Source organism: Papio anubis, chromosome 3 (assembly GCF_008728515.1).
Source record: "Papio anubis isolate 15944 chromosome 3, Panubis1.0, whole genome shotgun sequence".
Taxonomy (NCBI): domain Eukaryota; kingdom Metazoa; phylum Chordata; class Mammalia; order Primates; family Cercopithecidae; genus Papio; species Papio anubis.
The window spans coordinates 183,796,678-183,822,571 of record NC_044978.1 but is presented as its reverse complement, the minus strand read 5'-3'; the positions used below and the strand labels follow the sequence as shown (position 1 = coordinate 183,822,571).

The window sequence follows — 25,894 nt, the reverse complement described above, 5'->3', positions numbered from 1 at the left end:
GGTGCAGGCTGAGTGAGGATGGCTGAGTGGCCCTTGTGTCAGAGCAGGGGAGGCTCAGCGGAGGCAGGGGCAGGCTTGGCCTCTGCGCTTCTGCCTCCAGGATGTTATGGATTTGGCAGGGAACGCGTAAACCATGAGCTCACCCCGCGGGAACGTGGTTTCCTCTGGCTGCCCCCACAACAGCTGTTCCCCATCAGCACTGGCCCCATCTCCCTAGCAGGAAGCCGGGCAGCCACTGCAGGCCAGGTGTGGACGCCCCTCACACCCTCCCATCTGCGCAGACGTCACTGGACAGGGTGGTAAGGGGGAGGGGAGCAGCGAGGAGAGGGTGGGGTGCGGCCCCCCGTCTCTGGCCCCCTCTGGTCCTTTGCTGTGACCATGTGGAGGAAGCCAGCTCCCGGAGGTGGGGCCAAGCCTTCAGGGTCCTCAGTGCCACCAACCAGGCCTGACCCCGACTGCTGACTGAGCCCCACGTGGTTCCTCTGCCCTGGACATGCACACCCCGGTGCCCTCCTGGCTCTGCTGCAGCAGACCTGTGTGCCAGGGCCTTCTAGACGGTTCTGGCCCCTCCTGTGTGGACTATTCCCACCATACCTGGTCTGGGCTGAGGCTTCCTGGCCCTTCCCCTCTCACCCTGACGAGCTTGGCCTAGGGGGCCCGTGAATGTGCCCTGCCCACGTGGCCCTCTGCGGTCACCCACAGCCAGCAGGACCCAGATTCCTTGCAGGCCAAATGCAGGTGCCCCAACTCCTCCAGCCCCTCCCCCCACAGTATGTGGCCAGTGACAAAGGGGATGAATTTGGCCCTGTGCCATGCTGGGGCCACATGCCTGCCCTGCCCGCCCTGAGTGTCCCGGTTGTGAGTCCCCAGCCCACTGGCTTCAGGCACTGCCAAGCCCCTTGCTCTCTTCCCTGAAGAGGGTGTGGGTTTCTCCAGGCCAGGCCTGTGGTCAGCAATGCAGGCAGGTGTTTGTGACCAGGGCATCTGTGCTATCAGACACGGGAATAGCCCCCAAACCACGCAGGGAGGGAGGAGGCCCTGAGAGAGAAGGTGCAGTTACACACATGTGACCACAGAGAAGGCTGCCTTCACCCCGTCTGCACCCTGGGAGCGCCTGCCGCACTGAGGACCCAGCGCAGTTTCTGGTTTTCTGGTGCTGCCTTCTTCTTCTTCTTTTTTTTGAGACGGAGTCTTGCTCTGTCGCCCAGGCTGGAGTGCAGTGGCATGATCTCGGCTCACTGCAAGCTCTACCTCCTGGGTTCAGGCCATTCTCCTGCCTCAGCCTCCCAAGTAGCTGGGACTACAGGCGCCCGCCACCACGCCTGGCTAATTTTTTGTATTTTTAGTAGAGACGGGGTTTCACTGTGTTAGCCAGGATGGTCTCGATCTCCTGACCTTGTGATCCACCAGCCTCAGCCTCCCAAAGTGCTGAGATTACAGGTGTGAGCCACCACGCCCAGCCGGTGCTGCCTTCTTGGGGCGTGGCCTCCACAGTGCTTCACCTGGCTCCCGCAAAACAGCTTTGTTGAGATGAAATTCACATGCACACAAGTCACCCTTTACAGTGTACAATTCAGTGGTTTTTAGTATATTCACGAAGTTGTGCAACCATTCCCACTCATCTCATTCCGGAACACGTTTATCATCTGCAGAAGACGTCCTGTGCCTGTTAGCAGCCACTCCCCGCCACGGTTTGAGTGCAGCCACAACAGAACGCCAGACAGCAGTTTATCAACAGAGACTTCCTGCCTCCCAGTCTGGAGGCCAAGGTCCCAGCAGGGCCATGTCGGGTTGTTCTCCTCTTCCATGACGATCCCTCGCATGCGGCGTCCTCACCGGCTGGAGGGTGGGCCTGCCCCACAAGCCCTTTTCATAGTGGCTTTAGTCACAAGGGCTCTGCCTCGTGAGTGGATCAGACACCTCCCATCAGGCCCCACCTCCTGGCACTGCCCAGGGTCTAAGTTTCCGCCTGAGCTTTAGAGGATGCAAGCATTCCAACCACAGCACTGCATGGGAGGCCCAGTACTCCCCCCTGTCACATACAAAATCGTATGAGTCAGCGTTCTCTAGAGGGACAGGACTCATAGGAGACATGAACAGGGGATGATCTTGGACTCCCTGCCCACCTTCCAGACACATGGGGGCAGGGCTGGGCCCCCACGGCTTTGCTGGGCTCAGCCCACTCAGGGCGCGGAGGTTGGAGTCTCCTGCCTGCCGCTCTCCCAGGCTGTGCTTGGTCACTGGTGGCCCTGCGGTCCTGGGGTCTCGGAGGCAGCCCCCACCCCCTTGCCTCGGCTCCACTGGGCATTGCCCCGCTGGGGATTCCGAGGCAGCTCCGCCCCAATGATGAGCCTCTGCCTGGGCCTCAAGACTGTCAGCAACATCCTTTGAAATCTGGGTGGAGGCCACCGTCGCCTGCAGGGTCAGACCGTGTGGATGCCACCAAGCCCACCGCATGCGCCTTCAGGAGCAACAGGTGGAGCTGCGCCTGCGCCTGCCTGAGCCATGGCGGGGGCGGCCAAGGAGGGCTGGGCCAGGATCTGGGGAGACCCAGGCAGGCAGTGAGCTCTGTGGTCCCAAAGGTGCCCCAGAGGCCCATCCCTTGCCATGATTCTGCCCTCAGGGCCCTTATAAAAGGGCTGGAAGGAACTAGCTTGGCTGTTTTTCCTCCGAGTTCTGCCATGTGAGGCTGGATATGCCATCGGAGCTGCCCTCAGCAGACCCCAGCCTGCCGGTGCCTGGATTCTTGGACTCCCCAGCTGGAGAACTATAGGAAATAAATTTCTGTTGCTTATAAATTACCCAGTCTGAGGTGTTTTGCTACAGCAGTGGGGATGGACTAAGACCCTTCCTGTTTTCCCCCAGCTACGCCCTCGCCCCCAGCCCCGGGCAGCCGGGAGTCTACTCTGTGTCACTGTGGACCTGCCCATTCCAGACATTTGACATAAATGGTCTCATGTGATATGTGGCCGTCCACGTCTGACCTTCACTTAGCAAATGTTTGCGAGGTTCATCCACTTTGGAGCATGGGCCAGAGCTTCGTTCTTTTTTACGGGTGAAGAACAGTGTGGGGCCAGGCCACAATGTGCCCATCTGTCCCTCAGCCAATGGACATGTAGGCTGTGCCCACCTTGGGGCTATTGTGAATAATGCTACTAGGAACATCTGTGGATAAGCTTTCGTGTGGACACGTGTCTGATTCTCGGGGACGTGTTCCCAGGAGTGGGACTGCTGGGTCACATGGAATTCGGCTTCACACTTTGAAGAACAGAACAGCCGCGTGTGAGGTTCCCGTGTCTCTGCCGTGATACCTGTGATGCTTTCGGTTCCAGCCATCCCAGTGGGTGTGAGGTGCGGTCTCATGTGGTTTTTATTTGCATTTTCCTGGTGGCTAATGGTGTTAAGCAGCTTGTCATGAGCTCGTTGGCTGGTGGCATACATTATTTGAAAAAAAACATCTATTCAAATTCTTTTGCCCTTTTTTTTTTTTTTTTGAGTTAGAGTCTCGCTGTGTCGCCCAGGCTGGAGTGCAGTGGCACGATCTCGGCTCACTGCAACCTCTGCCCCCCAGGTTCAAGCAATTCTCTTGCCTCTGCTTCCTGAGTAGCTGGGATTACAGGCGTGCACCACCGCACCCAGCTAATTTTTGTATTTGTAGTAGAGATGTGGTTTCACCGTGTTGGCCAGGCTGGTCTCAAACTCCTGACCTCAAATGAGCCACCCAGCTTGGCCTCCCAAAGTGCTGGGATTACAGGCGTGAGCCACCGTGCCCGGCCTCCTTTGCCCATTTTTAAACTCAGTTGTTTATCTTTGCATTGCTGAACTGTAAGAGTTCTTTAGCACATTGGTTTTTCACTACCTCACCCTGGAGCCGATGCACATCCCTTCTGCTCAGTCATTAGCCAGAAATGCAGAGAAATGCTACTGTATGACCCCATGACCTCAGCCTGATGTGCAGGAGTCCCCAGAACATTAGACGGGCCCCGACTGTCTGCAGGATACGGACCCGGGAGGGGGCTTTGCACTGTTGATCTGACCACAGCCCCTCACTGATTCAAAAACGTCCCCTTTAGCGTGTCTGTAATGCCAGTGTGTTCCCCATTCATCTTGTTACTGGGACCACCCCATGTACCAGCTGCACACAGGGCTGACCAGGTGCAGCCTCCGGTGTGTGTTAAAGCCTGGTGGCAACAGTTCCCTTGTGGATCTTTTGTTCCCGAATTTCCTTAGTTTTCTTACTTATTTTTCCACGTTAACTTCACAATCGATGTACCTGGTTCCAGGGTTCTCTGGTGTTTTAATTGGCCCCCCCGTGGCAGCCGACCAGCATAGGGGATGGCGCCTCGTGATGCCCAGGACAGACTGGGCTTGTTGCTGGTCTGGTCCTCGATCAGGCCTCAGACCCTCTATAACAGGTATAGAGCTGCCCGCTGTTTGCTCCTAGAAATTTACAATTTTTGTTGCTGTTGAGAATGGTGCCTTCTCTTTCTTCGTCTCTCCTAACCGGAAGTGCTTGAATTTGAAAGATGCTGATTCTTGACTCTGAATTTTGTGCACAGCCACCCTCCTAAACTCACCTCTGCCTTCGAATCAATTTTCCAAATCTATGAGGAGTTGCAGCAGGCTGTGCTCAGGTGCAGAGCCTCCCTCCAGCCATGTGCGTGCAGCTCCTCCTGGGGCTCTTGGCTGTGAGGCCTGGCCTGTCCCTGTGGCCGAGGCTGTCCCCTCCCTGTGCCCTCGCCACGCCCTCCCCGTAATGCTGCCCGGACTCTGCACAGGGCAGGGCCCTGGGGGCACATGGAGAGGAACTGGCTGTGGGTGGAGACAGCACCCAGCTGAGGGCCTGGGAAAGAGGCCATGCCCGGGGTTCCTGGACACAGGAGGTGGGGCTGGCTGAGGCTCGATGCCTGCGCTGGGCATGGAGGAGGCACCTTTGAGCTGGGGCCTCCTCGGAGCAGCTGCATCGGGGGGCAAACCCTGTCCCTCGGTTTCCGTGTTCACATCTTTACTAGAACTGCAGCTGGCACCCGTGGAGCTGTGGGCTTTGTCCAGGGAGAGCCGTGCCCAGCACCTGGGGGGCCCTGCAGGGGTGCTGGACTCAGGGTTAAAAACGAGGATCCTGGCCTCCTGCAACCCTGTCCCCAGAGGCCCCACTGGAGCCACCTGGCCCTCCCTGCCGCCAGCCCAAGCATCCAAGGCTTTTGCCAGCAGTGCCTATGGCAGCCTCGAGGAGGGTGGAGGCCCAGGGAGGGGCATCATTTGGTGTTGATCAGGGGAGATGCCGGCGTCTCCACAGCCCCAGGGCCTCCAGGCTCGCCCGGGCTCCCTCACTCAGACGCCCCACCCACAAACACCTGCCCAGGTCCCACCAGGGGCCCCTCTCACCCCTGAAGCTGTGCAGGCCCTCGGCCAACAAACCAGGACCCTCAGCTTGGATGGGCAGGAAGGTCCAGGAGGGGCCCTTGAGATCTCCTTGCTTGGGCCTGGGGATTGGGGCTGCAGGAAGCCATGCTCCACCCCGATGCCCACCCCTAGCTCCCCTGGCTGCCTCCTGGCCTCTGTCTCCCTCCAGGCCCCCACCCTGACTAGGGAGTTGGGGGGGTAGGGGTGGAGCTTTGGGAGGAGACCACGCCCAGTCTGGTGGGGAGCAGAGTTTTGGGGAGGAGGCCACGCCCAGCATGGTGGGGGCGGAGCTTTTGGGAGGAGGCCACGCCCAGCATTGGGTTTGCATTTGCAGGATGGGCTTCTCCTTCCTGGACTCCTCCCCTGGCACTGGGCTGGGGGCTGTCAGGATGACCCTGCCCTACCCACGGCTGACCTGGGGCCATGAGCAGGAGGATGCCCCCCTCACTGCTCCTCATGAGTCCCTGTGTGCCCCCAGGGAGCCAGCGGGCAGCAACCGGACCCCAGCTGCCTCTCAGGGCACCCAGGACTGGAGAGGGCCCTGCCCAGGGTCTGCGGGTGCCACTCACTCACCCGGCTGCAGCCCCCAGCTGCCCTGGGCTGACCGTGGGCCTAGGCTGAGCTGACTGGACTGGGGGTTGTCAGCCCTTGGTTTGGCCCCACCACTGCTCTGCCAGGGCGGGGGAGGCTGGCAGCCCAGGTTGTGGGGCCAGAGGGCCATGCTGTGACAGACGAGAAGAGGGAGTGACCTGGAGGGCCCAGGGCAGGGACCAACAGCAAATGCCTCCCTAGGTGGTCTCTCCAGGACAGATGTGTCCCCTGTGGGAGGGCTGAGGCGCCCAGCAAGAGCAGCAGCTCCTTGGGGCACGGGGACCCAGTGGGCTGAATGGGACTCTTGGAATAGAAGGAGCCTCTCCAGACTCAGCTCTGCAGGTGGAACGAGGAGGCAGGACCTGAGGCTCCTCGTGGGGAGGCAGCCTTGCCCTGCGAGGTCTCTCTCAGGGGGCAGAAGAGCCAGGGTGCCCCGCCAGCAGCAGAGAACAAACCCCAGTTCAAGGCGAACCCCAGGTGTGGGGTGGGTGTAAAAGCAGGTGGCTTTGACCATGAGTGGACAGGTGAGGGGCAGACAGGTGTGAGCAGATGAGGGGACAGGTGGGAGACACATGGAGGGTGGGGGAAGATGGGGACAGGAGAAGAGTCAGTGAGGGCAGATGTGGGGCAGTTGGAGGTAGGTGGGGGTGGATAGCGTCGGTTGGGGGTGGATGGGGTTAGGTCTGAGCAGGTGCGGGGTGGGTGGGGGGCACGTGGAGGGGGCTGGAGTTGGTGTGGGCAGGTGTGGGCAGGTGCAGGGCAGTGCCGGGGAGGCACTGTCAGGTGAGTGTGGGGCTGGGCAGAGGCTGACCTGGGATACCAGGGCTGCTGCTCAGAACCTGCTCTCTGGGTAGGCAGCCGGGCTCCATCAGGTGTGACCGCCCACTGCACAGAGGGGTGGAGGCTGGAGGCCCAGACACCTGCAGGGGCCGGGAGGGATGTGGGTGAGTCTGGCTCCTCCCACACCCTTCGTCCCACCAGCGTCCATAGCCCTGGCCCTGGCTGTCCCTGACGTCCCCTCTAGTGGGCACCCCCGGCTGGAGGCAGCTTGCATCAGGGACCTGGAGAGTGAGTGGCGAGCCCACCACAGGGGGATCCTACAGACGCTGCTACCACTGACCAATGGCGCCGGTAGCCGGTTTAAAAAAGAAAGGGCAGCACAGAGGCCGCCCGGAAGAGCCGGTGTTTCCATGAGCCGCGCTTACAGACGGTGCCAGAGGGTCCGGCTGCCTGACCGTGCGCTGTGTTTACAGATGCGCCTAACCTTATATTGTTCAAGTCGCACGTCCTGCCTATCAGGGATGCTTTCGGACTCTACCTGGGAAGCCCTTGGCTGCTGTGTGAAGGTCGGGTCGGGGGTGGCTGAGGCTGTCCAGGGGAGTGGTCAAGGGCTTGGGGAAGCAGAGGTAGACTCACCAGGTGCTGGTGCTCAGCGGGGCTGGGGAACACCAACTCGACCCACGCTCTGGCTGGGTCACCCCGTTCCTGCTGGGGCTTGATGCCAGGCAGAGCGGGTCAGGCCAGGAGAGGCCTGGGGCCAGCCTGGGGAGCAGAGCTGCTCAGCGGGGCAGAGGTCCTCCTCCGGGCACCGGGCTCAGGGCCCAGTGGCCAGATGGTTTTTCTTTGCTGCAGGGAGTGCCGGCTGTGGGGGGAGGCCTGGGAGGGCTTGTGCAGCTGGGCCTCTCTTGGGCTTCTCTGCTGTTGTTTTTTGCTGGAAAATCAATCCTGCAAGTCCAGCTGGGCTCTGGCTGAGCGCAGCTAGGGGTGGGGTGGTGGGTGCTTTCTGGCCTCTGCGGGGCAAGTTCTGGGCCCACAGTGGGGAGAGAAGGCAGGATGGGGTGCGGCCCCGAAGAGCCTGGCTCCCCCTACTCTGTGCCCTGCTTGGGTCACCCCAGAAGGACTGTCCCCATCCTCCCAACTTCCTGCCCAGGCCCCCAGAGCTACCTGCAGCCTCCCCTTGCTCCCGTGCCCAGGCAGAGGTCTACAGGAGACCAGAGCCAGGGTATTCATCAGCAGCCACAGGAGAGTTCCCCACCAAGGCGCAGTAGCCTGAGGTGCTGGGGCTGCCCGACCCTCCCCAGCTCCACCCCTCTTGCCTCTGAGCCCTACCCAAGGCCTGGAGAATCACTGCTTCCTCCTGCTCCAGGGGTTCCAGCAGAGCCGTTGGAGGGTGTGCCTGCCGCGTTCTTAGCCCTCTCTGCTGACCTTTCTTGAACGGACTCTGGCCACGGTGCCAACGCGTCAATGGCCTGTGCCTCTGCTGTCCGAGCTCAGGGGCCGTCCATGCCTCCGAGGCTGGCATACGGCAGCTCTTGTTTTACCCATGAGGGGGAAGCCCAGGACCTGTGCCCTTGATCACACGTCCAGTTCACACAGACGCACACGCACATGCCTGCCCACCAGGCAGACACCCACGCACCTGCACGCAAGCGCACGCCAAGCCAGCGGGCCCAGTCCCTGCCCCGGAGTCCCTGGTGTCAGAACTAGGCTGCTGTGGCTGTTCCCTCTTCAATATGCCTGAGTTTTATGAGCCCAAATTAATAGACCTTTGTTGCTACATATAAATTTGAGGATAAAATTGTTGAATCTGTTCAACGTAAGCAGTTGAAATTTTGCCTGGGGTGGTGATGAACGTCTCTAGCACTTGGTAAAATGTATTTAAAGGGCATGTATTTGACGACATTAACAGCCCGCCGCCCGCAAGCACAGCCCGTCTCGTCATCTGGCGGCCTCATCGTTCACCACAGTTGGCGGCCCCAGTCACTCCCACGGTCTTTACCAGCCGGGTGCCAGTGGCTGGGACCAGGTTCTGACCACTGTGCCCACTCACTGTGGAATCGGGTGAGCAGGCCAGACCCTGCGTCGTAAGGACAGAGCAGGACACGTCCTGTCACACGGCACCCGCTGTCTGCAACTTTTGTTTGTTTCTGTCCCAGGTTGGGCGGGACAGTTGGCGGGCACCACAGGCGCTCCTGTGAGGCCACCTGGCCAGTCCCAGGATTAGCTGCAGGCTTTGGCTGATTTTCTTGAGTCTTGTACACAGATGCTTGTCAGCAAATACCAGTGGCTTATCTCTTTCCTTCCAACATGCAAACCTTATTTCATGTTAGGTTTTGGCACAACCTCCAGTCTAATACCAACCTCGAGGCAAATAAACAGTGCTGCCCATTTCACAGGCCAGGAAACTGAGGCTGAGGGCCCCCCAACCCCGCCGACATCCTGCTACCCCGCACCCTTGCTAGGCATTGTTTTTTGCTGGAAAATCAATGCTGCAAGTCTTGCTGGGCAGGGTGATTCCCCCGAGCTGGCACCAAGGGGAGGTTCGTTTCGAGGCTCAGAACACTTTTCTGACAGTTTTCTGTCCCTTACATCCCAGACTCAGTCACACTTCAGCGTCCCGGCTCCCTGGCCGCCAGCCTCACACCACGGACAGCCCTTGGAGGTGTTCTATTCCTGCCCTGACCCTTCTACTTGGAAACATGGAAACAATGAGGCCAGCTGAGTGGGAGCCTCCAGGCCTGTGTCCAGAGCTAGTTCCCGGTGCCTGGCTGCCTCTCGGGGCGGGGCCTGTCTCCAGTTGGAGCTGGGAGGGCGGCCTACCCTGCCAGAGGCCAGCCCCACCCTCGGCTGCCGTGGGGGCTGACCAGGGCCCAGTGACCCAGCCCAGGGCTTGCCTGTGCAAAGGCTGGAGCCAGCGGTCAGCATGGAACTCCTGGTCTTCCCACTGACACCTCTGCAGCCCACACCGGCGATATCAGAAAACATCAGCTCCAGCCCACAGCCCAGACACTTGAAGTCACCTTGGCTGCCCCTCCTCACACCCATGCCCACGTCGGCGAAACCAGGGCTGGCTCCTTAACTGTGTCCAGAACCCACCCTTCCCACCCGCCCAGGCCACCTCCCTTAGCGACCCAGGGGCTCCAGGATGAGCCCCAGACAGGTCAGAGATGGGCTGGGCGGCAGGGAGCAGAGGCCTGTCATGAGGCGGGGCTGCCCTCGGCGTGGGTCTCAAGACCGGGAGCCACTGCCCATACCCAAGAGACCTCTGTGGGCACTGGGGTGCAGAGCCAGGTAGGAGGGGGCACCCCTGCCAAAGGCAGCGGCCTCCCCTCTGCCTCTGCTTTAGATGGGGCCGGGAGCAAGGGGAGGCTGACACTTGGGGGCTGACGCTGCAGGGTCTGGACACTTGGGGTGGCAGGAGAACCCATCTGCACGCAGGGAAAGGCTCGGGATGGGGACGTCCCGAGGGGACCCGGGTTCCCCCAGCACCCGCTGCAGCCCCTCCTCGCACCACCTGGACCCGCCTGCAGGAGTTTGCCTGGAAACGCTCCTCTAGGGTTTCTGTGGTACTTTTTTCACTTGGAGATTCGGTATCAAAGTTAACGTACGCTAATAAACGAGCTGGGACTCTGCTGATGTGCACAGACCACACTCCCCAAAGAAGCTCTGAGAAACCAGGAGGCTGGGATTTCGAGAAGGACGCCAGTAAACTGTTTTCAGTATGAGCTGCGGGCTGATACTACCCCTGCGGGGGTGTCTCCTCCTGCGGCTGAACATCCAGCCCAGCTGTGGGCCAAGGTGAGGTGCGACCCTTTTTGGCTTTTTTGCACATTTCTGTAGGCTGGGTGACCCATGGTCTGGGGAACTTCCTCAGTCCTGACATCTGCTTTCCTTCCTCCTCCTGTGGCCCACAGTCTTCCCAGGTCACAGGCCGGCCTGCGGGAGGTATGCCAAGAAGGGAGGGGGTGGGCAGTGGGGAAGGCCCGGCCTGGCACACTGCTTCCCTCCCACAGGGGCACTTCGGGCAGGCCACCTCCAAGCCAGGACCCTACAGCATCCCACAGACCCAGTGGGCAGAGTCACAGGCCCGGTACACACAGAGACCACTGCCCAACCTGCCACTGCACTGTCTCTGAGTCTCTCTTAGGCTGCCTACTTCAGAGAGGCTAAGCTAGGCCCTGGAGGTCACCAGAGCCAGGACTGAGGCTCACCCGTGTCCTCATGAGAGAAAGCCACTAGAACAAATGCTAGGCAAACTGGCTCTTTCCGGGATTTTTATTTCTTTAAAATAATTCATACAAATGGTTACAGTCACAAACATGATTTTAACCAAAATATTGCTAGCCTACCACATCAGCAGGACGGCACTGGTGCAGGCGGGGACGCTGCCACCCTCCACATCCCCAGGACAGATGTCGATGGGCAGCGGGCACGCTGGGCACCGCCCAAGCTTTTCCTTTTGGAGCTGCTTCGTGATGCCGTCTTCATTTGGAACAAGGGGGGGTTCATGCCAAAATTAGGAAAAACAGCCTTTGTTTTGTTTTTCTAAATTATTCTAAAAATAAGACAAGCAGGTAGAAAAAACAATGCACTGTGTGGCATAAAAAGAAAAACGGGAAGGATTCATTGTCCTGAGAAGTTTGCCAACTGCCTCATTCTGGGGCACGTTCCAACATACAAAAAAAAGAAAAAAAACAAAAACAAAAACAAAAAAAAACCCTCAAATTGACTTCCGAATGCTCCTTCAGGTTTTCTTTTTGTTGACAGCTAAGCAAACAGATCCTTTGTAATGTTCTAAAAACTGTACACAGACAAGAACGTTCATGGGAGAATAACTACTGACTTCTTCTGCTTAACGAGGAACGCGAAGGACACGGGGCAGAGCGCCCACAGGACGGACGACAAGCGACACGAGGCCCAGTGCTGCCCCCTCCCGCCTCCTGACAGCCCGGACCAGTCTCTGCAGTGCCAGGGCCGCCACACAGGCACCTCCTCCATACACTCTGGTCCGAGGGTTTCCGGGCCCTCTGCCCAGGCGCTGAGGCTGGAGAGCTCCTCCCGGGCTACAACTGGTCACTGGCGTGGTCTCTATCTGCCTCGGGCTTGACGGTTTGGCCAGGAGAAGGGGCATGGGGTGGGTGGGCCACAGGGGGCAGGCCATGGGACAGGGACATGGCGCTGGGGACGATACCTTCCACAGCAGCTGGGATGCCAGTGGGGGCCACGCCCACCACGCCTGGAGGGTACCTGCTGGGAGAGGGTCCGTCTGTGAGGCCCCCCTACAGGCAGCCTGACCGGGCCCCACCTGCCCTCACAGCGTCTGCAGCACTGAGGGGGTGGCTCCAGGGGGACCAGCAGTCAGGGTGAGGATCCCGCCTCCGCACGGATGCTCCCGCCTACGGGGGCTACTTCTCAGGGCAGGGGAGGGAAGCCCTGGTGTCTCCAGGCGACTTGAACATGAGGTCTTCGCCTCACCCAAAGCCCCCTCCTCCCACAGGCCACCCCAGCTCCTTCCAAGAAGCCCTGGTTCTCATAGGCCTTTCGGGTGAGGTGGGCCTTACCAGTTCCACCCAGATCCTCCAGGTCAGTCAGTGGAGACGCCGCCCCTCCCGCCAGGGGCTGTGCTGGGATCCAGGGGAAGCCTTGGGCCCTCCTGGTGGCTGTTCCGGGCCAGCGGGCCTGCTCACCTATAGGCGGCCCCGTTGAGCTCAGGGTGCACGACAGCGGGGTCCATGCTGGCCCAGTGGGTGGCTGCCGTCAGATGGTCCTTGTTGACACAGTTCTTCAGGCTGTCTGGGATCCGGCCTGGGAGACGCAGGAGGGAGGAATAGCTGTGGCTCTGAGGGGGCCCCAGGAGCGCGGCCCACTGGGTTGAAGACACGGGCTGTAGGGCTCTCGGCAGTGTGCTCCTCCCTCTCAGCCCCGGGGCTCCCAAGGCATGGCAGGTTCCTGTCTCTCAGGGCACCAGAACCCTCACAGTGTGGGGACCCCCAGCCCAGAGCATGTGCCCAGTTTGCTGAGGGACCTGTCTACTCAGCCCAGCAACTTCCCAGCAGCTCTTGTGTGTAAGACGACGCCAGGGCTCAACCTGACTTTGGCCTTAGAGGTCCCGGGCCCTGAGCTGGCAGAACATGGGCCTGGCTGCCGGGCGGATGCGAGCCCATGAGCCAGGCCTGGGGCTGGCAGGAAGGGTCCCCCAGGCCCACCTGTGATGGCTCTGCGGATCTCCCGTGCCGCCTCCTCTCGCATCTCGATGGACGCCTGCTCGCTGTACCACGCAGCGTGGGGGGTGCAGATAAGATTGGGTGCATCCTTCAGGGGGCCCTGGCTAAAGCTGGGAACAGCACAGCATGGTCAGTGCAGCCCGAGTGCTGTGGCTGGGTGCGGGGGGGAAGTGGCTGGGCACTGGAACCCCTGTGGGGGGCCCTGCCTGGGACCCACAGACCCCACGGCCCCACTCCGCTCAGCAGGCGGGCTGAGCACAAGAGCTCAGCCCCAGGACCATCAGACACACCAGGGGCTCCTGACAGCAACGGGTGTGGGAGCCCAAAGGATTTAATCTCCAAGCCCCTTGGGGGAGGAGCCCTGATGGGGGGACATGCTGGCCTGGCCCCTCCCGGCCGAAGGTCCTGTAGCCCCAGGAGCTGCAGGCTGGTACTGCCCCTGCGGGGTGTCTCCTCCTGTGGCTGACCATCCAACCCAGGGCTGCCTGGGGTCCCAGGGCGCTGCAGGGATTGCAGATCTGGACGTGATGCCATGACTCCACGGCCAGGGCCCGTGGGGACCACTCACGGACACTGGGGCCTCACTCTCTCCTGGCTGGTGGGGAGCCCTGCCCGAAGAGGGGCTGAGGAGGACGATCAGCCCTCACAGGACCGAGGCGAGGCAGGCCTGGAGCCCGTGGCTCCATCCTCACCCCACAGTGAGCAGCAAACTCCCCCGTGCGGGCCAGCGAGAGGCCTGAGTACAAGCAAGTGCCCAGCCTGGCGGAGGCGCCATCTGCAGGTCAAGGCCGGCAGGATGGTGGGCAGGGAAGAGCAGGGGGTGACACTGGCTGTGAGGGCACCTGAAGGGTTCCGACTCGTGCACGTCCAGGGCCGCGCCGCGGATCCGGCCCTCCTTCAGGGCCTGGGCCAGTGCCTTCTCGTCCACCAGGCCGCCCCGGGCCGTGTTCACCAGGAAGGCCCCTTGTCTCATCTGGAAGACATGAGGACAGGCCAGGCCCAGTCAGGGTTCCGCGCAGGGCGAGCGGCCAGGGAAGCAAGGTGGTCACGCACGCTGCTGAGGAGGCCCAGCTCCCTGGCCCCTTCCCAGCCCAGGCCCACCCTGGGCTCACCAGGGTGCTAGGACTTAAGACCTCAGGCGTGCTGCACCGCGGCCCTGGCAAGCTGGCTGAGGTTCGGCCCTGTGCAGACCTGCACGGCCCCACACCTCCTAGAGAGCTCTACGTTCCTGCCCAAGCCCTGAGCTGAGGACTGGGTGGGGGCTCCTGGCTTGGTCCCCCTGTGGTACCCCTTTTCTGGGTCCCCTCCAGCCCAGCCTCCCCCAACAGGGCCTCGGCCCACGAGGTGGGACTCCCTGGGATGACAAAGCCCAGGGCCGTCTACTCTGAGGTGCGGTGTTTGACTCCAACACCTGGGGCCTGCAACAGAGCCTCTGGACAGGCTCACTTTTCATGCACTTTTGCAAAAGGCCCTTGCAGTGGCTCCCTGTCAGCTTCGTGGCCAGGGCTTTCCTGCAACCCCCCCATTTCATTCCGAGGAAGCCCATCCAGCCATCGCGCTTGGGTGGCAGCCGGGTGGGTCACGGTGGCTTTTCTTTGGTGAGTTGCTGCCCATTGCAGCCTCACACCCAAGGTCCTCAGGGATGGCAGGGCCCTGACCAGCATCCACGTGCCACACCCTGTCCACTAGAAGGCTCCAAACCCACTGGCTCTGTGAACAAAGGAAGGGGAGGCGGGCACCTGGTTTCATCCTCCCTGTGGCTACAGGCTGCTGGGGCAGCTTGAGTGGGGTGGGTGGCCTCTGACACGTGTGTACACACACGCACATACAAGCTCAAACGGGCAGACACAGGCACCCACACACACTTGCCCACATACACACAAATCACCGTGCACACACGACGCCTCCCTGAAAGGCCAACAGCCAGCGGGAGGCAGCCGTCCCCAGCTCCGCCCACCCGAGCTCCGCCCACCCGAAGGAAACACGGGCTGAGGCTGCGCTCCGCGCTCCGCTGAGGCAGAGGCCGACCTGAGCACAGCCCTCTCCAGCTGCAGATGTGAAACCTGAACCTGGCAGCACAGGACGGAAGTCAGAAGGACAGGCCCAATGCCCCCAGGTAGCTGCCTCATCTTCACTGTGACAGTGGCAAGAGCTTCAGGGGAATTTAGGATTCAAAGGTATGTGGTTTTGTCTTGTCCAGAGAGTATTTCAGGCATCCTGGGTAGAACTCAGAACATGGAAAACGCCGTCTGGGCAGACAGGGCTTCCCCCAGCAGGGCCGGCACCGCTGCCATGTGGCTCACTGAAGGCAGGGTCTCGCCCAGGTGCAGGTGGCTGCTGGGAGGGACCTTCCTGACTCCCCCACCTGTGCCTGCCCCGCAGAAGGAGAGCCCTGTGCCCCCGGCTCCACGCACCTGCTTGACAGTGAAGTCGTTGATGAGGTGGTGGTTGTGCTCGTTGAGGCCGCAGTGCAGGCTCACGCAGTCGCTGTGGAAAAGCAGGTCCTGCAGGGTGCTGACCCGCTGCAGCCCCAGCGCCCGCTCCACGCCGTCCGACAGGTAAGGGTCGTAGAAGAGCACGTTGAAGCCGAAGGCCTTGGCCCGCAGCGCCACCGCCTGCCCCACGCGACCTGGTGGTGTCAGGACACAGTGTGAGACCCTCGCTCACCCGTGGCTGGGAGGCTGGCCCTGACAGCCAGGATCGGAGTGGCCCCTGTGCCTCAGTTTGACCATCTGCCAAGGAGGACACCAGCTGTGGTCAAGCCAAGGTGCCGGCGCGAGGTGTCTCCACACGAGGTGTCTGCTCCCAACGCGCCCACTGCCAAGGCGGAGGCTGTGCACAGGGGTGGAAAGGGTGCACGAGCCCCTCGGCCCACACCAGCTGCCAGCCACGCCCCCCCTGCAGCCTGTCCACAGGACGTGACACGAACCACTCAGTGTCAAACGGACCATCAGCGGGTCTCCACTCACCCCACACACGCCCTATGTGCCCAGGTCCCTCCACTGGCCTGCTTTCCAGTCCACCCATCGATGTCTCTGGCATCTCAGTTCCAGCCACGACTAGGTGGAGACGGCAAAGGGGGCGGGAGGGAACCTTCCAGACCAGGGAGGCCCCGCTGGGCTCATGTCCTGTCCCCTTCGAGTAGAGTGGCAGAGAAAGCCATCCCGGGCAGACGTGCCTGCCCCGACCCCAGCAGTCCAAGGCTGGCGTGGGCCCCAGCACAGGAGCCACGGAGCCAGAGCCACCATTTCTGGCTCCTCCCCGGGGAAGGGTTGGCAGGGTGCATGCACCCACCGTGAGCCAACAGCACGGCTGCAAGGGACACAGGACCCCAGAAGCCCAGACGCGGCTGCGAAGGACACAGGACCCCAGAAGCCCAGACGCGCTGCGAAGGACACAGGACCCCAGAAGCCCAGACGCCACAAGGGCGACACAGGACCCCAGAAGCCCAGACGCTGCCATGGCGACACAGGGACCCTCAGAAGCCCAGACGCGCGGCGCTGACAGGACCCCAGAAGCCTGTGACGCTGCTGCAGCGACAGAGAGGAACCTGGGCCTGCCAATGTGGGAAAGCTCCTGCATCGCCTCAGAGGGAACCGCTGCACAGGAAGGAAGCAGGCTGGGCGCTGGGGCAGGTTGGAAACGGGTGCAGTTTCAAAGGTGGCAGCCAGGGCAGGCCTCCCTGAGAAGACCAAGCTTGCTGGAGACATGAGGGGATGGGAAGGCAGCCGAAGAGCTGGAACAACACGTGTGAGGGGCCCACGGTGGCGGCGGCCTGAGGGCCAAGGAGGCCAGACCGCTAGGCAGACAGGGCAGCCAGACGTGGCCCAAACGCCCAGGGGACTCCCAGTCACTTGGGAACAGCCTGGGGGAGGCTGGGAGGCCAGTCAGAAGAGCTGAGGACCGTCTAAATACACTACATCCTAGAAAGGCAGGCACTTGTTCTACCAGAAGGAACATGGCAGCTCCTTTCATCCCCAGGGACGAGGCTGCTGCAGGAGGCAACCGGTCCGGGGAGGAGGGCTCGGCAGGCCGAGGTGGGAGCAGCAGTTCCGAGGTCAGTCACGGCTGGAGTACCCGGGCGGCTCCCCAGATGCAGGAACAGCCCCCGTCTGTCAGCACCCCCTGCCAGGGATCCCACCGAACGGGCAGGAGAGGGAGGAAGGAAGGCAGATAGGCAGACACAGAGAAAGGCACCTCCCACAGCGCAGAAAGCAGAAAAGACGCTGTTTCCCACTCTGCTCAACAGAAAGCCCCAGGGAGTCCGGCTGCCGGTGGCGAAAACCAGCTAGAGGCGCAGGCCAGCGCCGGCCACACCTGACACAGGACAGCAGTGGCTGCTGGGGTGAGATGATTCTTCACTTTCGTCTCTGCCATTCTTTTCCATACGATGTCTGGCTTATGATAAGAAATTATGATGATGCAGGTGAAGAGGTAGGAAGATGTGGCTTCTAATTAGAATAAAACACTAGAAGAGGACAGACCTGCAGATGACCAAGGCTGGAATCAGCCAGCAAAAGCTCCTAAATAACTACTATAAACATGCTCAGAGATGACAGCAAGTGTTGATATAAACAGCAGAAAAATGGAGGATTCTGGAAGACGAATGGCAACTCTATAAAGAACCACATAGAAATTCCAGAACGAAAACATCCCTCTGAAATGGAACTCCCTGGACGAAGCTAACAGCAAGAAAAGGATCGGGAGCTTGAAGGCTGGGGCTCAAAGTCAGCAGATGGCATCCAAACAGAAGCAGAGAGAAAATAATTAACTTTTTTTAAAGAACAGGCCGTGGCGGCTCACGCCTGTAATCCCAGCACTCTGGGAGGCCGAGGTGGGTGGATTACGAGGTCAGGAGTTCGAGACCAGCCTGGCCACCATGGTGAAACCCTATCTCTACTAAAAATACAAAAAGTCAGCCAGGCGAGGTGGCGGGCGCCTGTAATCCCAGCTACTCGGGAGGCTGAGGCAGGAGAATGGCATGAACCCAGGAGGTGGAGATTGCAGTGATCCGAGATCGCGCCACCATACTCCAGCCTGAGCGACAGAGCGAGACTCTATCTTCTACCAAAAAAAAAAAAAAAAAAAAGGCAAAACACATTTTCAGACAAAAGCGGAGGGAATCGTTCACTGGTGAGCCATGTTTCTAACAGAGTCTGTAGGCTACAGGAACGTGATGCCCGACGACAGCCAGAATTGGGGGTGGGATAAACAAGGAGGCAGAAAGGGTGGATGTGTTGGTCAATATTCAAAAACAAAAATTACTGAAAAATTCCTTGAAACACTCATGACTGATAGCTTCTTGTATGGTTTACTGCATAACAGACGTGGAAAATCGGCCTGATGTTGAAAGACTCATGACCAATAGCTTCTTGTATGGTTTTCCGCACAACAGACGTAGAAAATGGGCCCGAGGGCAGCAGCCCAAGGGTGAGAGGAGCCACCGCAGGCCTCTTACCGCCCTCGACGAGGCTTCACAGTTATGCCGGATGGCAGTGAGTTACGAAGGCATACCCTAATCTCTAAAGTAAAACTAAACACGATCACTAAGCAGTCGGTATAGATTAAAAAGCAACAACAGATGCAAGGAATCATTTAACACTTGATTAACATACAAGAAGGCCAGAAAGGAAAAACAAGGATGAACAGAAAACATGTAGCCAGACGACACTGAAATCCAAATGAGCAGCAATTACACTAAAAATAAATGAATGGAACACTCAAGAGGCAAAGACTGTCAGACTGAAAAAAGAAAGAGGAACCAACTATAAACTATTAATAACAGACACACTTTAAACACACACACAGAAGCCAGGCGCCATGGCTCACACCGGTAATCCCAGCACTTTGGGAGGCCAAGGCAGGGTGACCACTTGAGCCTAGGAGTTTAAGACCATCCTGGGCAACACAGCAAGACCTTGTCTCTACCAAAATAATAATAATAACAATAATAATAATAATAAATTTTTAAAAATTGCAGTGGCACACACCTATAGTCCTAACTACTTCGGAGGCTAAGGCAAGAGGATCTCTTGAGCCCCAGTGCTCAAGGCTGCAGTGAGTCATGACTGTACCACCACACTCTAGCCTGAGTGACAGAGCAAGACCATTCATCTGAATGATAAATATAAGAACAGAGATAAGCTGAAATTAAAAGGATGAAAAAAGACATACCACATAAACACTGATCAAAAGAGCTGGGATGGTTACCTCAACATCAGACCAATTAATTAGACCACAAAAAGATGAAAGCAAACGTCCTACTTAATGGTGAAATATCAAAAACTTTTTCTCCCACATCAAGACAGTAATACCTGCAAGTCACTGCTACTGACGATTGTAGCTAATGCAAAAAAGGCAAAAATAAAGAAATTAAAGAAATAAAAGGCACAGAGATCAGAAAGGAAAATGTAAATCTGTGTTTATCTGCAGGTGACACAGCAGTGTGTGCAAGAGAAAACTCAAGAGAATCTGTTTTTGGCAGAGGCAGGTCTCATTATGCCATCCAGGCTGGTCTCTAACTCCTGGTGATCCTCCGGCCTTGGCCTCATAACTCACTACAATAGCAGGCACAAGCCACTGCACCCAGCCTAATATGGAGAATTTAGAAGGCTGTGGGATATGAGGTTGGTTTACAAAACTCAAGTGTATTTCTACCCACTAATAACCAAACATCAAGAAACAATGAGGCTGGGCACAGTGGCTCATGCCTGTAATCCCAATACTTTGGGAGGCCAAGGCGAGTGGATCACTTGAAGTCAGGAGTTTGAGCCTGGCCAACACGGCGAAACCCCGTCTCTACTAAAAATACAAAAATTAACCAGGTGTAGTGGCATGTGTCTGTAATCCCAGCTACTCAGGAGGCTGAGGTAGGAGAATCGTTTGAACCCAGGAAGTGGAGGTTGCAGTGAGCTGAAATCACACTACTGTACTCCAGCCTAGGCAACAGAGCAAGACTCCGTTTCAAAAAGAAAAAAAAAGGCAGAGATTGCAGTGTGCTGAAATCATGCCACTGTACTCCAGCCTGGGTGACAGAATGAGACCGTCTCAAAAAAACAAAGAAACAACAACAAAATTTGTAACAGCATTACAAATGCCAAATGCCTAACGATAAACTTAATGAACTACGTGGAAACCTTCTACTGATAACGACGAAACACTGTTAAGAAAAGTGAAAATGAATGGAGACATCGTATTTGTGTCCTGAAGATTCAATATTATTAGGAAGTCAGCGTTCCCAAAACTGATTTTAAGGACTCAACAAAATGAAAATTGACGAACTGATTCCAGAATGGAAACGGAAATGCACAGCAGGACCTAAAACAGCCAAGACCCTTGTGAAGAACACGGTGGAAGATCTCAAGGCTCACAGCCGTGCAGACAGCGTAACACGGGAGAAAGGGAAGAAAAACAGGTCCACAGAACAGAGGAGTCCAGACAGACCCACTCACGTGTGGCCAACTGCCTTTCTGCAGAGGAGCCACGCCAACGGGAAGGAGGGTGCCTCGGCGCATCGTGCCGCAGGGACCTGCCATCCCGGGAAAGGGCGGGCCGCGACCCCAGCCTCATACCACGCCTCAGTGGCAACCCAGAAGACCCTGGACCAAGAGGTAGAAGCTTCCAGAAGAAAACACAGAGAACCTGGATGACCCTGGGGTAAACAGAGATTCCTCAGGACACAAAAAGTATTCACCGAAAAAACGGGTGATACGCTGGGCTTCATAAAAACTGAAAACGTGTTCTCGTCAGAGAGATGTCAAGAAAGTGAAAAGTCAAGCCACGGCCTGAGATATTGGTAAATATGTAAAAACAAGCATTCTGAAATTATAAAAATATCCACAGTGCATGTCGATCTGACAAGAACCAGATGCAGACTACATGAGGGCTTCGTAACCAACATGGAAAAGAAGATGCTCCCAGTGGCCAGGGTATAAAGAGGTGCTCGACTCCCTCAGTTATCAGGAAGCTGTAGGTTAAAATAAAAATATCACAAAATTCCTGCTGGAAGGGCTAGAATTACACAGACTCCAACACGGAGTGCTGGCAAGGATATGCGGCTGCCGGAGCGTGACGTTGTGCACTTGCCTGAAGAACAGCAACTCCTTCCACGTGAAACGACGTCCTGCTCTGGGACTCAGAAACTCCACTCCTAGGTACAAACCCAAGAGGCATGAGCCGTCTATGTGCACAAAAAAGACGGGCAGAAATGTGTTCACAGAAGTTTTGTTTGTGATATTGGCCAAAAGCTTAGAAAATGCATCACCAAGAGTCTGGAGAAGCGAATCGTGCTGTGTTCACGTTATCAGAAACTGTGGGCCATGCGAAAACACAGATGAGACCCGGAGGCATCACCCCGACGGATGCGAGGCCGACACAGAAGGCTGCGTACCCGCGATCCCACCTCGGCAGAGCCGGGGAAGGCCCTCTGCTCTAGGAAGCGGGACCCAGGTCATTGCGGGGCCGCGGCGAGAGAAGGGGGCCCGAGGCAGCTGTGTGCAGAAGCCTGCTCTGTTGACGTGCTGGTGGGTTCTTTGTACAATGTTTTCCTGTGTGCACCTAAGATAGTGCATTTTTCAGAAGGAAGGAAGGAAGGAGGGAGGAAAGAAAAAAACAAGAAGCAGATGTAAGTCACAGCACCAGAGCCTCGCAGAGCAGAGGCGGCCACCGCCTCGTCACACCGAGTGGCAGCAACACCGTGAACCACAGACTGCCCAGGGCTTCCACCTTCCTGTAGTCACCACACGCGTGGATTCCACGCTAAGAACAACCCAGACACAGGGTGTGCCCAGCAGAGAGCAGATCGGGACAGGCACACCCTGGGAGAGCCTGAGTGGCTGGTGCCCAGCACGGGCCCCACCCAGAGCACGAGGCTCTTCCAGAGGGTGGGGATGGGGTTCAGGGACAAGAGCGAGGGGCAGGGGGGCGCAGGTGCCAGGTGGGTGGCCAGGCTGGGGTAGGGGGTCCCTGTCCACGAGGTAGAGGCTGCAGCGTCAGGGGACTTGTGCCCCTAAGGACAGAACTGCTCTCCTCAGCTCCCGAGGCTGAGGGAGCTCTGACCTGGCCTGGGTCACCAAGAGTTCACCACAGGTAGGGAGGCCCGCGCCCAGAGCAAGGGAAGCAGCCCAGCCGCTCCAGGGACGCCTGCCTGAGAGCCCACAGGACGACCTGGGCCACTGCAGGGGAGAACGCCCATGGCAGACCCCCACAACCTGCCAGGTCCACCCTGCACTCCCCAGGACGCCAGGACCCACCCGCACTCCTCAGGCCAGGCCTGGGTGGGGGCTTTGGCAGGTGGGGTCCTCAAGGAAGGGGGTGGCCACAGCCCTGCTCTCTGAGGGCATCCTGACCTGGGTGCTCCAATCCCCACTCAGCACGGGGCCCTGGGAGGGGCCGGCTGGGCCCAGTTCCACACTCAGCCTGGGCAGGCGCCACCCTCAGGCCTCAGAGTGGCCACGGGGAGGGTGGGGCCTTCAGGGCTGGAACCACAGCCCCCAACCCCAGGAGAGACAGGTTACAGGACTCTGGAGACCACACACCCACCTGCTCTTACCAGGGGAACTACAGACATCCCTGGCCACACACAGACACAGCCCACAACCCCCCACATCCCAGTCCCTCATACACCCCAGGTGAGGTGTCAGACCTGTGGCTGCGGGACAGGCGGCGTCCTGCAGGCAAGGCACACGAGGCCCCTCCCGCCCTGTGGGCTTGCTCTGGAGACAGCTGAGGCACTGCTCCTACACAAGGCCGGTGGACAGCCCATGGAGCTGAAGGTCCACAGAGCCCTGAGTCCCCGGCCCCTTCTGACCTCTGCCCCGACCTACCCACTCTCCCTCCTTCCCTCCTTCAACAAACCACACACAGGCCATGGCCCTGAGGCGGGAGGGGCCGCCCAGGCCTCAGAAGGGCAGAGGTATGAGGAATGGGCACCTCAGGGCTCCGGGATCCTCACAGGTTCCAGCCAGCCCTGGGGTCCTGGTGGGGGCACCAGCAAGGCCGTGAGAGATGTGTCCAGGAAGAAACAAGCACGTGTTCCATGCACATCCATGAGCCAGCCTCTCCCACTAACCCAGGTGTGTCTGCCTCACCGAGACCACCCGAAACATCTGATTCCCCACACGCTGCCGGGACAAGGACAGCAGTCAGCAGGAGTGGGCTGCCTGGATGTTTGGGAAGCGGGGGGCCGGCCGGTCAAGGGGAATCCCCGGCACGGCAAGGTCCTCGCATCCCCACGGGGCCTCCTGGGGAATGGCGCAGGCAGCTCCTAGGAACCCACGATCTGGGGAGACAGGCACCTGGGCTAAGGTGTCCAGGGGGTCTTCAGAAAACGGACACCACCCCCCACCCACCCTCTCTAAGAACCCTCTACGGGAGCACCTTCCTACCTCCCACCTCACACCTGGGCCCCTCCCAGATGCTCCCTCGTGACCTCACTTGGCCTCTCCCAGCTCCTCTCTCTCAAGACATGGCTCCACTCTAGGATCATACACACACATGCGCACACACACACGCTTGCTGCTCTGAGCTCAACCTGGGCCTGGCTGTGTGGGGCCTACTCACTGCTGCATGCTGGACCCAGGACGATGCTGGGCCCAGGACAGGCGGCTGCAGAGCGAGTGGGCAAATGAAGAGCAAGGGGTTGCTGAGGGGCAAACCACTCCCCGGGCGCAGGGCCGGCTGCTGGTGACAGCGGAGGAAGCCCGCGGCTGCCCGAACCCCAGCCCCAGCAGGACCCACGCGGCCAGCCCCAGAGGCCTCAAGGGGTGAGCGCGTGCTAGACTGTGGTTGATGTGTGCGCCCACATGTATGCTCGTGTCTCTCTGCTTATGTGCCCATGACTGACATCGGTGTGTGTCCACGTGGTATCATGTGTATGCTGTGATATCCGTGTGATGCCCATGTGTGCCGTGTGATATCCGTGTGTGCCATGACATCTGCATGTCCCCGTGTGGCCCGTGTGTGCTGTGACATCCACATGTGATGTCTGTGCAGGCCTGAGACCCATGTGTGTGCTGTGTGAGGCTGTGGGTGCTATGGCGTCTGTGTTGTCTGTGTGTACCTGTGTAAGGCCCATGTGTGTGTTGTGACGTCCATGTGTGATGTCTGAGGCCCACACGTGTGCTGTGGCATGTGGGACATCAGTGCAGGCCTGTGTGAGGCCCACATGTGTGCTGTGACATCCGTGTATGATGTCTGTGTGTGCAGTGATGTCTGCGTGAGGCCCATGTGTGCTGTGGTGTTCTATGTGGTATCTGTACAGGCAGTGTGTGCTATGACATCCATGCAGGCCGGTGTGAGACCCACGTGTGTATTGTGATATCTGTGTGAGGCTATGTGCTGTGACATCCATGTATTATGTGTGTGCCCTTGAGGTCCATGTGTGTGCTGTGATGTCCATGTGTCATGTCTGTGTGTGCCCACGCGGTCATGTGTACTGTGCCATCTGTGAGGCCACGTGTGCTGTGGCACATGTGCCATCCGTGCAGGCCTGTATGTGTGCTGTGACGTCCGTGTGTGATGTCAGTGTGTGCCGTGCTGTCTGTGTGGGGCTCACACGTGTGCTGTGGTGTTGTGATATCTGTGAAGGCCAGTCTGAGACCCATGTGTGTGCTGTGATGTCTGTGTGAGGCTGTGTGTGCTGTGACATCCGTGTGTGCCCGTGTAAGGCCCACATGTGTGCTGTGACGTCCGCGTACGTAGGGCACACAGCCTGGGATTCCTGGGCCCTGGCGCCTGGGCTGCACTCAGTCCTGTCCTGGGTTGGGACCGATACCCGCAGCCCCACCCCGCCCTGGGCCTCTCCTTCTGGGCACGGCTGAAGAGCAGCAGCGCCAGACACAGGGAGGGGCACAGGCGCGGAGCTGTGGCTGACGCACCGAGTCCGATGATGCCCAAGGTCTCCCCACGGATCCTGGCGGCGCCGGACGCCACCTCGCGGATCTGCTCGACGCTCTGGACTCGGGTGCCCTCCCGCAATGCCTGGTGCAGCCAGGTGGCCCGCCGGTACAGGTTCAGGATGTGGCACAGCGTCGAGTCGGCCGTCTCCTCCACAGACGCCGCAGGCACGTTGCAGACGGCGATGCCTGTGGGGACAAGGACACGGCGGTCACCTCCAGGCCAGGCCCAGCCTCTGGGAGGACACCAGGGCTACTGTGGCTGGAGCAGGTTTGAAGCTTCCCGAGGAAAAAGCCAAAGGCCACGTCCCCAAGGCCACCCTGGGAGGCCACGAAATGAACGCACATCTCCCAGGCTCGGGGGCAACAGAGCACCTGGCCTGGCGCCTGTGCCCTGTGGCTGGAGCCCCACCTCCACTTTAGGTTCACGTGGCAGCACACGCTCGGCAACTGCTCGGTGTGTGGTGGGGCCGGGGCGAGACGCTGCCCTGACCCCTCCCAACTCAGCATTGGGAGCCCAGGCAGAGACAAGCACATGTCTCCCCGCGTCACCTCGCTGCCCTGATTCCTCCAGGGGGACCCTGCGGGGAGGCTGCGGCCAGGTCAGAATCTGGGTGCTGGCCCCACCTGCACACCCCTACATGGACATCCGCACATGTCCTCAGGCCTCCCCCAGGCCAAGCCAGGCCCCCGCAGCCCCTTCCACCCTCCATGCCCTACACCCCGCAGTCAATAACACTGAAGCTGGAGCCATTCCTGGAAAGCAAATCCATCCCATTTCTCTCGAGTGTAACCCCTACTGCCCGCTCCCAGCCTTGTCCCAGAGGCAGGCCCTTCCCCGGCCAGGGCCCCTCCCTAAGCCTATTTATCCTCATCCCTGGCCTGTCCCTGGCCAGCGCCTCCCCTGCACGGCACTTCCCGCCCCATTCAGATGATTGCACTCCTGCGTCTGACTGGCCGTCCAACTGGCCGTCCGTCTCTCTGGGGAGGAGGAAGGGGCAG

At 59.2% G+C, this 25,894-nt stretch overlaps 2 protein-coding genes across 8 annotated transcripts in view; both read right to left on the bottom strand.

Annotated features, from left to right (window-relative positions):
- Positions 1–213: 213 nt before the first annotated feature.
- On the bottom strand, positions 214–1,058 carry LOC101018368 (collagen alpha-2(XI) chain). The gene is given in 4 exon segments (XM_009203588.4): positions 214–266; positions 269–631; positions 634–794; positions 796–1,058. Coding segments are annotated over 4 exon segments (609 nt in total). The 5' UTR covers positions 828–1,058.
- A 9,973-nt stretch (positions 1,059–11,031) lies between these two features.
- Positions 11,032–25,894, bottom strand: part of CTBP1 (C-terminal binding protein 1) — a 38,219-nt gene continuing 23,356 nt past the window's right edge. For 6 of the 7 annotated variants that reach the window (XM_009203426.2, XM_009203376.4, XM_009203310.4 and 3 more), the window contains 6 exons: positions 24,875–25,081; positions 15,413–15,627; positions 13,841–13,971; positions 12,981–13,108; positions 12,462–12,579; positions 11,032–12,024 (listed from right to left, as the gene is read on the bottom strand). In XM_009203426.2, coding sequence (XP_009201690.1) covers positions 11,838–12,024; positions 12,462–12,579; positions 12,981–13,108; positions 13,841–13,971; positions 15,413–15,627; positions 24,875–25,081 — 986 coding nt within the window. In that variant the 3' untranslated portion in view covers positions 11,032–11,837. The remainder of the gene's footprint in view (positions 12,025–12,461; positions 12,580–12,980; positions 13,109–13,840; positions 13,972–15,412; positions 15,628–24,874; positions 25,082–25,894) is intronic. The other variant, XM_003890913.4, reaches the window with a different exon arrangement.